At 41.1% G+C, this 16,577-nt stretch overlaps 1 protein-coding gene across 7 annotated transcripts in view; it reads right to left on the reverse strand.

The window, feature by feature from the left end:
- Positions 1–16,577, reverse strand: part of NALCN (sodium leak channel, non-selective) — a 198,226-nt gene that overhangs the window by 163,783 nt on the left and 17,866 nt on the right. For 3 of the 7 annotated variants that reach the window (XM_083735185.1, XM_083735189.1, XM_083735187.1), the window contains exons 4-6: positions 6,717–6,773; positions 1,929–2,012; positions 582–721 (exon numbers count right to left, since the gene is read on the reverse strand). The exons of 1 other annotated variant lie outside the window; for it this stretch is intronic. In XM_083735185.1, coding sequence (XP_083591311.1) covers positions 582–721; positions 1,929–2,012; positions 6,717–6,773 — 281 coding nt within the window. The remainder of the gene's footprint in view (positions 1–581; positions 722–1,928; positions 2,013–6,716; positions 6,774–16,577) is intronic. 3 more of the 7 variants (XR_014563381.1, XM_083735190.1, XM_083735188.1) reach the window with 1 other exon arrangement.

Below are 16,577 nucleotides of genomic sequence, written 5' to 3' on the forward strand. Positions count from 1 at the left end.
CTTCTACCTCATGTGTAGTTAGGCCTACAGCAACCCCAAATTTTCAGGGCTCTCTGATGAGTGCACCCCATACAACTGAATGGTACCATTAAATCTTAAGTGGTGCCTTCCTCCACTGTCTCCTGAGACAGATGGATGCCAACTTCAGCTTCAAGTGTTCACCTGAAAATTGTGGTCTGTGAAGAGGTCAAAGGAAAAGAACTTTAAATAGAAGCTTGGGCCAACTTCTAATACAGGGCTTTCATTATCCCAACATTCATAGCAGCCCAGAATTGATGGGAGAAATTGGATTAAAATAATATTTATCAAACTTTATGAAATCTTTAAAAATGTTTGAAAAATTGGAAGACAGAAAGATGGGGCTGGAACTTCTTTTTTATATATGTAATTTTTATTTAATATAGGGGCTGGAATTTCTTAAGCATCCTATGACATTTCCCCAAAAATTCAGTTTGTATTATATATCTAATAGAAATTAAGAAGCATATGATTGCATGTTTAAAATAATCCCAAACAATGCCACTGCCTCCCCATCCCAAGTATTCATATACCATTGTGTCTAGATTTAGCAAACAACTTACTTTAAAATGTTGGTTATCCTGGTTCTTGGCAACTCAAAGCGGAAATAGATCCGGAATGCTCGAATCATAATAAGCGGCCGTGGGATCCTCAACATGCCCCAAGGTGACATTTGATCAACTATATCAGCAATTTCAAACACCTAGGAACAAAAGAACGTCTTTTTCCCTCTGATTTTTTTTTCCTGAGCATACTACTGTTCTTTGTGCTGTTTTCTAAAGTTTGCATTGTTTTGCATAAATATTTCCAGGGCAATGTATTTTCAATGGCAATCTTCTTTCAGCGCTTGCTCCCAGTTTAACACTGTTTTCTGAAACAAGACGCTTTCGGCAACTGATTTTATAATTCAAGTGACTTATCCCAGATCACCAAATGTCAATTATCTCATTCATGAAGGTGAAACTAAAAGGGAGGGAGGATTGAAATAATCTACCAGGGGCAAAGAAAAAATGCATATTAAGCTGAAACACTCAAACAGAGAACACAAACCCTCTGGTGGGATTCCTATAGGACCTCTTCCAGACCAGGTCTGGGTTGGAGAGAGAGAACTGGGTGGGGAAAACAGGAAGTGTTCAGGCTTCCTATTCTAGCCATAGCTAGTATGCAGCACTTCATACAAGCCAAGTAGGGGAAGGATCTATTGAGCAGAAGCAGGAGAGATTGTGCCCTTAGAATATTTAATAATAATTTATAATTTCTACCCTGCCCATCTGGCTGGGTTTCCCCAGCCAATTTAAAAATTGCAATCCATTGATTTATCAAAGTTTGTAATAAAGTATGTGCACCACTCCTGATGTAAGCATTTGAGTACTGTATGATTTTTTCCCCTGTGGTGGCTTCCTGGTTGTGGAATGTTCTTCCCAGGGAGACTCACCAGGTGCCATCACTACATGTCTTTAGGCACCAGGCAAAAACATTCCTCTTTACCCAGGCCTAGGGCTATTGACAAGGCACCTCTGATAAGCTGGAGAGGTTTTTCAAAGGACATGGATAGCTGAAGTAGGTTGAAGGAAAGGAAGTCTTCCTTCTGTGAGTGTCTTTCTATTAACTTACTTTAGGATGCAAGCTATTATTTTCATTTTGTACTCAGCTGATTATTATGGAGGTAACCATGGGGTCTGGCGTGGAAAGCTGCAGAAAAACCACTGCCCCAAACACTGGACCTGAAGATAATCTTCCTGTTTGGTTTAGCTCTGAGGAACGGGACCAACTCTACTGCAGAAGGTTTTGGTTGTTACCAGAAGTGTGGCCTTCAAGAGTGTTTTTATTTTTTCACTTAAGCTGAGGTGAGGGCTTGGCCAGAGATCAAGGCTGTATTTCTGCACTTATTGTAATGCAACATAATTTACCTGTAAAACTAATGACACCCAAAGACAAAATACCATGAATCCATCAAACACACACCAGCGGTCCTTCACATAGGAAGTATCCCCCTAAGAAGAAGAAAAATGTAAATGGAATTATACGAGTTGTGTTATTTCGTGTTTTTAAATTATTTCTGTTATTTCACGTTTTTAAAACAGAATATTTCTAACACAGTGAAGCAAAAGCAACATCCTAGCATCTGAAATTCTATGTCAATAGTTGCTGATTCTATCCAATAGAGAAAGCTGCAAGATTAGCAGCCTTTGAAGGATCTCCTTTCGGTCTTCTCACAAAGAACAGCTTTACAAAGCACACTCCATTTATAGAATAAATGGGTTTTTTGTCTGACAGGTGTTCAAAACAACCTGTAATCATTTATCACAGGTGTCAATGGTCAGTATTTATAAGTTGTGCCTCCTGTTTCTTGTACTGAACAGAATTGGTTTGCAACCAGTGCATTTGGAATAAGAGGAATGCTTTGGGTAAAGCAAAATGAAGAGAAATAAGGCAGGCTTCATCTTGCTTTTTCCTGATGCTTTATATAGCCACCTGCAGTCCACCTGACAAAATGTTTTTCAGGCACAGCTCTGGCTATGAGCATAACTGAATTTGCTCATTATGGTGCTCAGTTGACCACCCTTTCCCCCAATTCTCATCTCCTGGTAGCTTTTCTCCTTTGTTGGGCATAAAACTACATATACCTATACACTTCAGAAAATGGATGCAGTTGAACCCTCATTGAGTTGCCTTTTCTGTTGATCAAGAAAAGACTGATCATCTGCAAGTACTGGAAATAGTTGCTATGGGAGCCTTTTTCCTCAAGGGTATCTTTCTAAAGTACCTTAAAGTCAACATCCAGGACATCAAATCTGGTTGCCTTGCCATACAACAGAGGCCAAAGCAACTTGCTTTATGGGCACTGTGAAAATTACAGGATTAAGCAGAGGTCTTTAAAGACATTTATAATACAGGGCGATAGCAAATTCCTTCAGCCAATAGGATAATGGGGGCAAAGAGGGAAACCATGAGATAACACACGGCCCAGTTTGCACATAACACAAAGCCTAACTATGGCTTAGCGTAGACGTGCAAGTTTGCAGATTTCCCAGAGGTATCACAGCTCTTTTGCTCCTACCTTGATTCTGCTGTTGTCGCTGCACTGCGTGTCATCCAAACCAGGGCTTGTGGTTTGCCTTGCTCCAGTCAGTATAGCTCACAACATGACCGGTGCAGGAGCAAAGCAGCCACAATCTCCCCTCCCAAAACCTGCACATTTGCACTAAGCTATGTTTTGGCTTAGCAAACAGAGTCTATGCCTGCTGGATACATAATGCTAGCAATGGCCTAACCATGGATAGGAAGTTGGGAGAATGCTCCAGGCTCATAGGTTCACTTCCTCTCATGTGTAGAAATTCCCTGGCTAGAATGGGTTTATAAATAAATAGGTCGATAGATTGATAGATCGATCGATAGATGGCAGAGGTTTAAGTCTAACGGTGCAATGCCTAGGCTTTAACCAGGGTGTGCAAACCAGCTTCATTCTATCCCTATCTTCAAATATTCAATTAACAGTTCAACATGATGAGAATTAGCCATAGCTAGCCCCATCACGAATGTAAGATAGCACCATAGTTAACACTGAACGAGTAAGATTCAGGAATTCACAAAGATGAAGGGAGGGGAGGGGAGAACAGATCTATGGCATGTTACTGATCACTTAACCATGGTTTACATATGCTCTTGGGCTATTTCAATTTTTTAACAGAAACAATATATTACTTCAACAATGGTGGTGGTGAGACACATAGCCCAGAGGTTTATGACTGAATTTGAGACTTCTTTTTTTAAAAAGAGTATGTTTCTAGTCATAATGACTGCAAGCAAAAATAAGAAAATGTGACAAATATGGCTCACTATTTTAAAATAACCCAGAGGTCAATTAAACAAACAAACAAACAAACAAACAAAGCACAAAGAACATAATTATATCTTCAAATGTTACAGTCAAAATTATTTTGTTTTGGCACCAAAACCTGGTTTTGAACCCTGGAAATCAACAGAAACTAGAATCTTGGGTCATCACAGCTGCATTGTAACTGCATTGGAGAGAGGTATGCCTTCATATCTGATTCTATCCTAAAAGTGAAATACTGTGCACCATAACCTCTTTTTCCCCAGTATGTGAATTTTTGAGCAAACATTTCCACTGTTCAACCATTTATAAACTAAGGTCCCAAGTAACAAAGGGTCTTTAAAGAAAAAAGTCACCCCTGGGTCCTTGGAATGAAATTGCTTTCCTTTTCACATGGGTGCTTGGTTTCTGTACCTCCTTCACAGTCCTGGAAAGGACTAATCTATCCTCCTCCCATGCAGAATTTAGAAGCTACAATACTGCGTGTGCTTCTGAACCCAAGGACCAACCACACAGAAATGATTAACTTACCTACAAGCAGCAACTGAATAGACTTACCATAAAACGCATAGTACTACTCATTTACACAATACACTTTCCTGCTTATGAAAACATTCAAATAATTCCTATGTCTACAAAAAGGTAAGATCTGAATTGGTTTTCAGGTTCACACTGGAGACTGTGTAAGTGGCAGCACAGAAGTACTACTCATCTGTTCGATACGACCTGATGTCACAGTCTGTGGAAAATGTTAATGATGCATAAATAAGATACACAAATTAGCAATGCCCTTCTGGCTCATTATGAGTTGTCACAGCAGCCTTTAGTTATGAGCAAATGGCTATAGCAAACTGTGTGTGGGTTTGTACTAATCTGAAAGGGAGGGGAATTATTCTGCACAAAGATAGATCCACATAGTTTTGGAAAGTCACAAAATAAAATAAAACCACCTCTTATTTCACAAATATGTGGTTAACTTTTCAAGAAAGCTTCCTAAATTCAAGCATAGTATAAGTTCTCTGTGTTACACTGCCTGGCAAATTTAAGGTGCCTTTAGCAGATTTTTCATAGCGTTCAGCAACTAGCATCCTATTTTCTTACAATGCGCAGGGCCTCTGGGGAAGCAGAAGTCTTAACAGCTGAGCTAAATCATTTGATGGTACCAGTTTAATGAAGACTGATGGCTCCTTCTCTCTTGGTTGCCTGAATTCTTTAGATATGTCATTTCTGCCCTGAAGCAACAAACTATATCCAAAATAAAAAAGGTTCTGTCTGTGCAAGAGGACACCCCACCGTTTTTTACTGTGTGTGAAGCGTCCCATCTGATTTGTAAATGTTTTACACAAGAGCTCTGACCTTCACAGAATTGGAGCCCATGAATAATAATGGAACAGTCTTAGAAATTCATGCAAGGTGGAGCAGCACAATGCAGGAATCCTCATATAACATTTGCTGAGGGATTTTTTCAAGTCTCCATCCTCTTCCGGCATTACTTATTATTATTTTGCTTCTAATTATGGAACTGGAACATGGAAGGATCATTAGCGGAGATAATGAAGGCCAAGCAAGGAAGGCAAAACCTGAACTGTGCACTGTTTGCTTATATGCAGTTCACTGTGTAGACTTGCAATCTAGTATCTGAGGCAAGATTCAGCTTTAGACGACATTCTGCTGTCAACTTTATATTTTTCTTTAAAGACTGCTTCTGGCTTGAATGACTTCAGTGTGTGAAGCTCAGAAATCTGTTAGAAAGGCCTGAAAAGGGGTTAAGAACAGAGGGGCTGCAGTGAATTTTCTTTAACTTCCTTTAAATCTCCTCCATTGCCTTCTTCTGCTTGATGTTCCCTTGAATATATTGGTCAGCAGCCCTTGGGCTCCTTTTCCTCCTCTTTGTGGACAGTGGCAGAGGGAGGGTCCAGGAAGGTCAGCAGTCCCCCAAACAAGGAGCTTGTCCCTCACTTGTTCCACCATTGCTAGACTCCTGTCTTTAGCATATATTGTTATTTTTCTTTCAGAGATCTTAACATGTGAGACACAACTTGCCCACCTAGAAATACTCTGTGTGCCCCACAGAATATTTTTTTCCTGGTGTTGCCACTGCTCCCATTCAGTTCCTGCCTGCCTGCCCCACAGTTTCAACACTTCTTCTTCTTCTTTTTAATAAAGATAATCTGGACTTCTTTCATGCAATTGTGGCCCATTTGGTGCCAAGCACTCACTGCCATGGTCGGAACTACCTATGCACTGCCCACCAGCATCAAATTGCAAAAGTAGTCAAAAGCCTGAATCATGGAAGCAAAGTGAATTATGCCAAGCTCAGCAAATGGCCTCAACTTCCAAAATGGATCCTGATTTTGGTGGTCTGTGGATTTGTGTGCAGAACAGACGCAGCCCGCTCTATGGTTAATTTTTCAAAAATTAACCACAATTTCCCCACAATAAACTGGGATAGTAACTGCTGCTGCCTTTGTGAAACAGCTCCTTGTTCAGTCTCTCATACTGACATATAGAGCAATACGCACAAGCTTACATTCCTAAACAATTATGATTTCAAATGCATTGGTATTTTGAAAAATTATCATGGAATATGCATTTCATATCCTTCATAGGAGGCCAGGTGCTGGATTTAAGTACCCATGAGAAAGAAATCAAAACTGTATATCCACAATGAGGGGATGAGGGGAGGGTTAAAAAGGGCTAATGTTTATGGCATGGAACTGTGTAATAACATACAATCTGTTTTAGCCCCCATAAACTTTTGTTATAAAACTCCCCTTTGGCTTTGACCGACAAGCATATTCTGGCTTTAACTCTCATAAGGGAAAATATCCCCAAGTAAGGTGAACTTGTTCCATCTTACCTTGAACATCTGAAATGGCTGTGGTGTGGTTAACCTCCAACCTTTTCCCAACTCCATCTACAGAAAAAAGGAGATTACCTCCATTCATGAGCTTTGCACATTAGCAGCATTATCTGTCAATGTACCAACGCAAGAGAGAGAGAGAGAGTCTCATGCCATGATATATGTGGTCTGTAGGCGCTAAACCTCACTTCAGCTTTAATAACACATTGCAAAGTGAAAGTGGGTGACATTGCCAAGCCAAGAGGAACCCCCCCCCATTTTCTTATAGCACATTCAAGCTTTTTTCCTTCTGTTGCCTCCAAGTACCCTCAAATATCCCAAACGGGGCCCGTGCCCTTTGATGTTATGTTGTGCTACCTCTGGCCCACGGTTATCTGAGTTAGCTGTCAGAGCCAAGCCCTCCAGCCATTCTCCATTGTTGCTGTTTAGATCTCCTTCCCATCTGGTCCCTTGACCACAGGCTTACGGTGCCAGTGCTAGGAAGTTGTTGCCATTGTGATTATCCCACAGTGCCCCAGAGAACCCAATTTAGCAGGGTTCAAAATCAAGGAGCGCCTATGGGCACACAGCTGCTTTCCCTTTTGTGTGGTGCTAGTAGTTGCCAGCCTTACTCTTGCCCTCCGCGCAATTATAGCCATGTGGAGAGGAATGTGGAGAAATGGCTTCTGAGATCATGGGCCAGGGCACATTATGTCACTTCTGGAGAAGGTTCCATAGCTCAAAGGGTAGGCCCTGACCATGAATTGTCCAGACAAAAGGAGGTTACACCTAATGTGCCCCTCCAATCGAGTTTAAGATGCCAAATAATTTACATGAGCGTACCCTGCCATGTGACCCAGTTTTATGTTCATCTGATCAGTGTTTTTTTATGTTTTTACTTTTGATTTTATATATACCGCTCTGAGATTATTTCCCCCCTTGATTTAGCGGCATAGATATTTATGGGTAAATAAATAAAGCCACAATGAAATGGCAATATATAAAAATGTGTCCTACTCAGTAAATGCTACTAAACAGCGTTAGTATAAATGCAATTTTTCGTTGGTCTTTAAAAAGTTAATTGTCTAATGGCATACATACAAGAATTCCCCATTCAAATCCTGCATGATTTGCAGTTCTGAGTCATAGGCTCTGTTCAGAAGTAACAGCAAACTATGGTTTGCCATTGGAAGAACAATCAACAGCAAACCTTGGGCTCACACATTCCACCCATCCCTTTCATCCTCCTTCAAACACAAGGAAGGGAGAATTTGCATATGTTTATTATATGTTTATTAGATCAGATTTCATTTTAAAACTAGGTTTTTTAAAACAAAATCAAAATCAAGAACAAGAACCCATTAATATAACTAAAACCTTTAAAATACCCAATTTTAATTTATTCACCTTGGTATAGATGCAACATATACAAATGCAATGATAATATAGTAATGTGATGAAATGCAAGCAGAAAGTTCAGATTTTTAACTTTTGAGCCAGGCATTCTTTTTAATTCAGACACACTTATGACTGCTTCAAGCCTATTGCCAAAAGTACTCACATCTGTAACCTGGGTGCTGTGTAAGAGTTTGGAAATGTTTTGAGAATCACAGAAGGGACTGTGTGGCTGAATTCAGGTCATCTCCCAAAGCATGGATCAGGCAGGTGCCTTTGCTGTAGTGTTTCTGGCATCTGTTAAAAAAACTGTTGTGTGTAACCAAGACACATATAGTTCCAAATTTATTTTATAATGTGTATTTTTAAACCACTGGTTTTATCTTGATAAATTTTAGGTTACCTTTTTATCATCTGATTTTACCAGTAATATTAGTGTATATTTTATGTAAACCACCATGATGTTTGATGATTAAGCAGTATGTGAATTCTGTTAAATATATAAATCAATTAGGAACAAACACCTTCTGTTTTTTGCATTTGAAGCTTCAATTTCTAGCTGGTGGCAAACCAGTGTTTGCTATTTCATCCAAATGCAAACATCTGGTTCTCAAATTAAGAATGTCTGCCTACTATGTTAAAATCTCAATTTCCAATTTCTACTGCACCATGTGGCCAACTATCGTTTCATCTAAAACTTCCATGTTCTGATATAAAAGGGGGAGGGGTACTATATGGCTTCTGAGATCAAATATTATATAAATATGATATATTAGGTCATGTATTTTTGCAGCAAATTAGGAAGATTGAAATAGATGACCAGCATGGACATCCCTCCCACCCAACATCTCATCTCATGTAGAAAGTTCTGGGCTTTCAGCTCAAAATCTAACTCATTAAACTGGATTGTGTGGTCTTCAAATAAGAGATCTTGCTCAGTGTCTTTTCCTGTGCACAAAGTGTCTTAACAAAAATGTGCAAGACTAAGTGCTTTTGGGCTGCATAGCCAGAGATCATGTGTCACGTCTTTTAGATGGTCAGCCTGGCAGCAGAGGCCACGTTATTACTGATCTTTGTAAGCCACTCTGGGAGGTCCCCCCCTCCAGCTGTGGAGTAGGAGAAAAGCACTTTTAAAAAATCATATGAACTTGCAGAAATAACACAATACTTCTGAAGGGGGAAAAACCCATTGTCTTTAAAGGATGCATCCATGAATCCAAGCAAGCACGATTTCAGAAGAGGCACTGCTGCCTACATGCCAGAGGATGAGGCCTCGTCTACAAATGCACCTCCCAGTGATGAATTTTGAGTATCTGAATTCAAAATTATGAACTGAACCACAGGAGCCAACTCCTAGGGGCCGAGGTCCCTTTAGCTCCCCCAATAAAATATTTGAAGGAACTGCCCGCCCCCCCCCAAGTTGATGGGTAAAGGTAAAGGGACCCCTGACCATTAGGTTCAGTCGTGGCCAACTCTGGGGTTGCGGCGCTCATCTCGCTTTATTGGCCGAGGGAGCCGGTGTACAGCTTCCGGGTCATGTGGCCAGCATGACTAAGCCACTTCTGGCGAACCAGAGCAGCGCACGGAAACACTGTTTACCTTCCCACTGGAGTGGTACCTATTTATCTACTTGCACTTTGACGTGCTTTTGAACTGCTAGGTTAGCAGGAGCAGGGACCAAGCAATGGGAGCTCACCCCTTTGCGGGGATTCGAACCTCCGACCTTCTGATCAGCAAGTCCCAGGCTCTGTGGTTTAACCCACAGTGCCACCCGCATCCCAAGTTGAAGGGTACTGCCATTCAAATGGTGTGTGCACACCATGTCATGTGGTGATCGATTATGTGGGGTGGGGTCCACCTGCCCCCACAATATTTTATTCAAGTTGGCACCCCTGAACTGAACACAAATCAACTGCCTACTGAACTGATAACACCTTTTAAAACATAAGCGGTAGCACACAAGCTTAATAGTCACCGAGTATAATAAGAATAATGGCTGCACAATGTTAATTGCAAGCGGGGGAAAAGAAATTGAATCAGATTGTTGTGGGATGCTAAGATCAAGGCTCCTGCCTCTGGAATGGCCAGCAACACTTGAATGCCAAAACTGGATACTGGCCAAACACAGATAAACAGTTAAAAAGTTTTATGAATGAGTGAATTAATAATCTATGGGCAATGTAATTTCATGACCAAGGACCCATATGTGATCAGTTATAATGCTGTTGGTGCAAAATTCATGCTAACTCTTGATGAGATCTTTTAAACAGCCAAAGACCATCATGGTAATTAACACCATTCGTAGCCACCATGGTGGATGGTATTTCCGTGGCCCAAGATGCTTGCATGCCGCTTAGTATGAGAACAGCACAGTAAATGAAATCAGTCAGGTTTCAGGTCGAACTCCTGATTGTGAGCTCTATGAGAGTTCTGCTGGGTATGGTCTTCTCATTCCTTGTCAGTAAACATGCAGCAACAAACGTCTTGCACCCTAACACTGTGATGTCCCATGTTTCTTTGAGGTAAAGATAGGAAGTCAAGGTAGGGAAATGCAGATCACCGCAACATAAGAATGGATGGGAGAATCTGACACGGGGGTACTAGCGACGGAATCCTAACTCCTGCAACATATAATTCAGCTCACAATTAAAATGAGAATTGCACCACAAGAGGTACACTAGTGGCCAAAATTGTGGAAACCTTGTGGAGAAAGTGTACTGTTATTTCCAAGGTTTGATGACTCATAACACCACTTCTTTTGGAGTAATACCACAAAATTATACATCAATGGAAAGATAATTTAATGAAGAATATAATGCAACAAGGTTTGTTCAGTTATCTGTATTCTATCAAATGTTATAGCCAAATAAACAGAAAAAGGAGTGTTTAGAGAGCCAATCAGGTGTCATCTTGTTTTGGCAATGATGGCTCATAACACCACTTTTTTTGGAGTAATACCATAAAATAATATATAAATGGAACTTTTGACACAATACAGATAATTGAACAAACCTTGTTGCGTTACATTCTTCATTACCGTACTTTTCCGTCTATAAGATGCCCCCATATATAAGACACTCCCTATTTTGGGAGGCTCAAATTTAGGAAAACTGGGGAGTTGTTGAGCTTTTTTTGGGGGGGATGCCAAAATGAATATCACTCACCCAACTGGCAAATGCTAACAATCACAAGCGGGGTAAGCCAAACTGCCGAAGTAAAAACCCCTCATCTAATACACAGAAAGGTACGGTAAATTATTTTCCCATTGATATATAATTTTATGTATTACTCCAAAAAAAGTGTTATGAGCCATTAAACCTTGGAAATAAACTTTCTCCAAAAGGTTTCCACAACTCTGAGCACTAGTGTAGCATCTTCTATAACTGCAGTGTAGAGTTTCTTATTTCCTCCCTCCCCTCGTATGTGCAAGTGTGTATATCCATCTATTGGCTCAAAGGCAGATTGCAAGGTCCTAAAAACAAAGGAAGAGAATCGAAACTAAAATAATGACAAGTACCAAAACCCTAACTCAGTCCCTAAAAAAACTGGAAGAAGGCTCAGTCTAGAAGATATCATAGTTCAGTGGCAACATTTATGTTAAGTTCCCAGAAGAGGAAAATATAGATGATTACCCAACCAATGCCTGCCATCTGAAAACAGCTGGCCTTTGCTACAAAGCACTCGTCAGTCTTCTCTATTGACTTTTAGCCAAATTCACCTGGGAGTAATTTGCTCCCAGCTTGTCTTTGGCCGTAGCTGCTCACAAATCATGAAAGGTTTGTTGACAGGCTGGTCAACAGCTCATGCTGGGAGCTACTAAGCTGAGATTCATCTCCACTCAATACTCTTGTGTGTTCTTAATTTGCACCTGTATTTTTCTTTCCTCTGCCTTCCTTCTGCTAGTCTTTAAGCCTGTTTCTCAAGGGATTGAGAGCCTGTGCCCACCCAGACATTGTTGGACTACAACTCCCATCATCTGGTTATGTTGGCAGGGACAGGTGAAAACCACAGAATTTCCATCACTTAATATGTAATTTGTCCTGAATTCCTTTCTGGTCCATTGCTTGCATGCCTGCTGTGGTTCCCCAGGCCTCCTCTTTACATCCTGGTCCCAGACCTTCATACTAATACCACTCAAAATATAGTAATTTGCCTGAAAAAACAATACCCTGACAGTAATTGGAAACACTCCTAAGCAGCTCCTAAGAAGGCATTTTCTAAAATGGGATGGTGAACTGCATAAAAACACAAAACTATTTTTAACCATCTCCAGAGATGTGTTATTCCAACACAATATAATATGAAACATATGTCAGTCTATGCAATATAATACAAGACACACATACACACACAAAACCTGGCTTCTATTTTTTTTTTAAAATAAAGTGAAATATATTAAAAGCACATTTTAAAGGCCTGTTGGTACAAAGGATTAGGAAGCAAAAATATTTTATTCTCTAAATAAAACCAATTAGCAAATAAAATAATAATAATTCCCAAAGTTCATAAAAGGAACAATATGAGCCAAATAAGAGGCACACAGAATAATTCAAATGCATTTTATTTTTCTGTGGAGTACACCCAGAACTTGCAATGGCCCCACTGTGCAAAATCCGGTAATTTTACACCTACGAGCGCAAAGTCTTGCCAATATAACTCCAGTAATCAGCAAGAATATTCTAGTGTATCAGGCACCACAGAGATGTAGGATTAGCAAAATGGGAGAAGACAAAAGGAAGGGGAGAAGGGGGTTAGCTGAAGCAATTAAGAAAGGGAGAAGGGGGCTGGAAGTTAAGAACCGAAGGGTAAGCATGTAATTTGGCTAAGGTTATCAATCATATTTGCTATGAAAGGCATCGCAGTAAGAGACTGTCAATCACTTCCATGGTGAAAGACACAAGAGGCTCTGAAATTACCATTCAAGCATTTGACAGGAATAAAAGAAAATCCCCCTGCAGTTGAATACAAAGATCCAAAAATTCAAGTTAGAACATTAAGGGAGAAACCTCTGCTGAAAACTAATTTAAAAATTCTGCTTGGAATTTTGAACTGTTTTGTGGCCTTCCTTCCGCTAGAGACTAAATGAAGTTTGCTTAGCACAAATACAGGAATAAATTTGGTGGAATATATATGTATACCTTGCCCTGTGTTAAGCAGATGCTAAGAAAGGAGTATTCTATAACTTTATTGTGTGGAGAAGAATGAGTCACACCTGAGCTGCATCTACTGATACCAAGTTTGCCTGCACAGTAAATGAGTGAATCGATGTACAAAGGTCAATTAGTTACTCTTGAAGGCTATTATTCCCCTCTCTAATTTTCTTGTTCCAATCAAACAACAAAAGATTTTAAAAAGCCCTTCTTCCTCACCTCTTGTTTGCATATTTTATTTTCATAGTAGGGATACCAGTAACACTGTGTGCGCCCAAAGTTGGGTTATATAATTCCACATCATTCCTCTACTTGCCTCAAGCCTTCAACAAACTGCAAACTAAACAGCTTTTACTCCCTGCCCAAGCTTCCTCTGTGCACAAAATGCTTAACAATTGTGTTTTTCCTGACCATGGTAAGCATTACTTATTTACTCCTAACTCATAGGGAAGGACTGGCTGGAGGACAGAATATAAAATTATGGCTTTGCAGTGGATTCACAAACCATGGTTTGCATTAACCATGGTTAAGTGTTACAACTATATTGAGCAAACCATGGTTAAGTCTTATCCCTGCCTCTTTAGCCATTCTGCCTAAAGATGGCAACAGGGTCTCATTACATCTTCTTATTAGCAGCTTCTGAGAACCAGGACTCAGTTGGCTAAGCCAAGACCCAAACAGAGAAGAAAGGGGATATTTTGCCCCGACCCAGTGGTTCAACCTAAGCGGAAAGCTCATTAACATGGGAACAAATGGAGACTAAACTGTAAACAGCAGGACTTGCTTGTGGATATTTATGTAAATTGATTTCCGTGTGCCAACGTGGGATAATGTTCCTATCTCCTGGCTTTCTGGAGAAGCATGCTTGGTTTGCACATCACATGATAAACCAAACACGTTGGTCACACAGAATGGTAGGCTGATCCCCCAAACTAACCTGGAAACCTTTTCCAGATAGGAAGGCCTGAGGGTCTGGATGAAGAGTTCCTTACACCCCAGTAACTAGCACATCTGAAGGGGCCGCAAGCGCCCCACCCCTCTTTTGTAACGTATTTTCCAATGCAGCACCTCCGGGACTGGCAAGAATGGTCTGAATAATCTGCATTTTTGCTAAACTATACCTTCCCCCCCTTTTCCCCTTTATAGTATTTATACCCTCCCCCAATCAGGAAGAAGCAAAGGAAGAATCTGAGCACTGCAGGTGAACCAACTTGTAAGGAAGTGAGCGGGAAGGTATGCTCTTATTCTAAAGGAATTCACATTTAGCAGATGGTGAAGCTGGAAAGACTCTTCTTGGGGGAACGGCAAATTGGAGAGAGGCTATTTCCAGGTTGTGAAATTGTCTAGGACACTTTTTCCCCTGGTGTGTAACTATTCACCATAGTATCCAACGCTATTTTAAAGCATTATTTATTTATTTTTGCTGGCTCTGCAGTTATTCCATCAGCTCTTTGGCTCAATCCTGCCATTGTACTTGTTTTGTTTTTAAGCAGCAAAATTCTTCAGCAAATGTGGATGGCCTCCCCTGCCCCATCCTCCTTCCTTAAGGGAGTTCAACAGAAATGTCTAGCTATCAAAGACCAGGTGCAGGGTTCAGCAACTGGTGCCCTCCCCAGTTAGCAGCACAGAGGCAGAAAGAGGGAGCAGGGATGAAGTAGCAGCCTATGGAAATGGGGTTTGTGAAGAGGTCACTTCTGAAGCTGGAACAAATGGGCACAGAGCAAGCAAGTGAAGAGAGAAAATGCATTCAGAAAACAGACTCAGCTGAGAGGGATGTCAGGCATCAGAGCCAAACAGAGCTGCCAACAATTGCTTTGGGAACAGGAACTGGGTGAGTGCATTAAGCTTAATCTGTCCAATTCCCCACAAATCAATACTTGCCAAGTGATACCTGGGCATCCGTTGAGGGCCTGGGGTGTGTGCAGGCCGCACGGCATATACATATGCTTTTGTTTCTGTAAGGGCAGGGTCTCCAGCCATGCTAGAGGCACACCTCTCTCTTGGCCAGATTCCCATTTTTATCCTCAGCCAGCCTCATACAGATTGAATGAGTTTGGAAATACAACACAGATGTTTGAGCGATAAATGACCCAACCCATGCCCATATGCAGGGAGATCCCCATATGGTGTAACTAAACTCTTCTTCCTTGCTCACCCAGCCCTGCCAGCATGTGCCTTGGCACATTACCAAGCAATTATGGTGAAGAAGATATCATTCCCCCACCTTACTAAAACTCTCCCCATCCAGGAGCCACTTGATGTTGCGGACGGTATAAAAGCCAAATTAAGGTTCTGGTCAATGAGTGTTTGCCAACAAACAAAACACCAGGCATTAGAGTAGGGATAGTGTCTCCCCAGAACTCTCCACAAGCCACACCCTTCACTGCTCCTAAATAAAAATACTAACAACAATAAAAATATTTTTTTTATTATATATATATCAAGCCCAGCTGGCTGGGGCTCTGGGCGGCTTCTAACACATATAAAACCATAACATTAAAAACTTCCCAATACAGTGTTGCTTTCAGGTGTCTTCTAAAAGTTGTGTAGTTCTTTATTTCCTTGACACCTGGTGGGAGGGCATTCCACAGGGTGGGCACCACCACCGAGAAGGCCCTCTGCCTGGTTACCTGTAACCTCACTTCTCGCAGTGAGGGAACTGCCAGAAGGCCGTCAAAGCTGGACCTCAGTGTCCAGGCTGAAAGATATGGGTGGAGATGCTCCTTTGGGTATACAGAGCCAAGATTGCTTAGGGCTTTAAAGATCAGCACCAAGACCTTGAATCGTGCTCAGAAACATGCTGGGAGCCAGTGTAGGAGGCATGTTATATGGTCCCCACAGCCATTCCTAGTCACCAGTCTAGCTGCTGCATTCTGGATTAGTTGTAGCTTCCCAGTCACATTCAAAGGTAGCCCCATGTAGAGCGGATTGCAGTAGTCCAATTGGTTTTGCATGTCTAGAATGTGTCCTTGAACTATGAAAAAGCCTCTTCTGGACAGAGAGGGGTGTGTCAGTGTGTGTACAGAGTTGCCTTTCATACATAGGAAAGAAAACTGAATTATTTGCTCTGTCCACTTTTACATCTGGCCATTCCCATGACTGGCACACGGCACCTGAGCAACTTCCTAGAAGGGAATGAAGCCCTCAGGTTGGAAAAAAATATATATTAAAATTTCTCGCCCCCGATTTAGAGTAGAAAAGACTGGAAAGCTAAAACATGAGAAATGTTCCTGTGACACAAACTTAAGGTGAGGCATCCATGGAGGCAGTAGGGAATACAAATCTTCTTATTGCCTGTTTTCTCTCGAAACTAATCATCCATTTGCCACAGATA

Source organism: Podarcis gaigeae (assembly GCF_964106915.1).
Source record: "Podarcis gaigeae genome assembly, chromosome: 4".
NCBI classification, from domain to species: Eukaryota; Metazoa; Chordata; class Lepidosauria; order Squamata; family Lacertidae; genus Podarcis; species Podarcis gaigeae.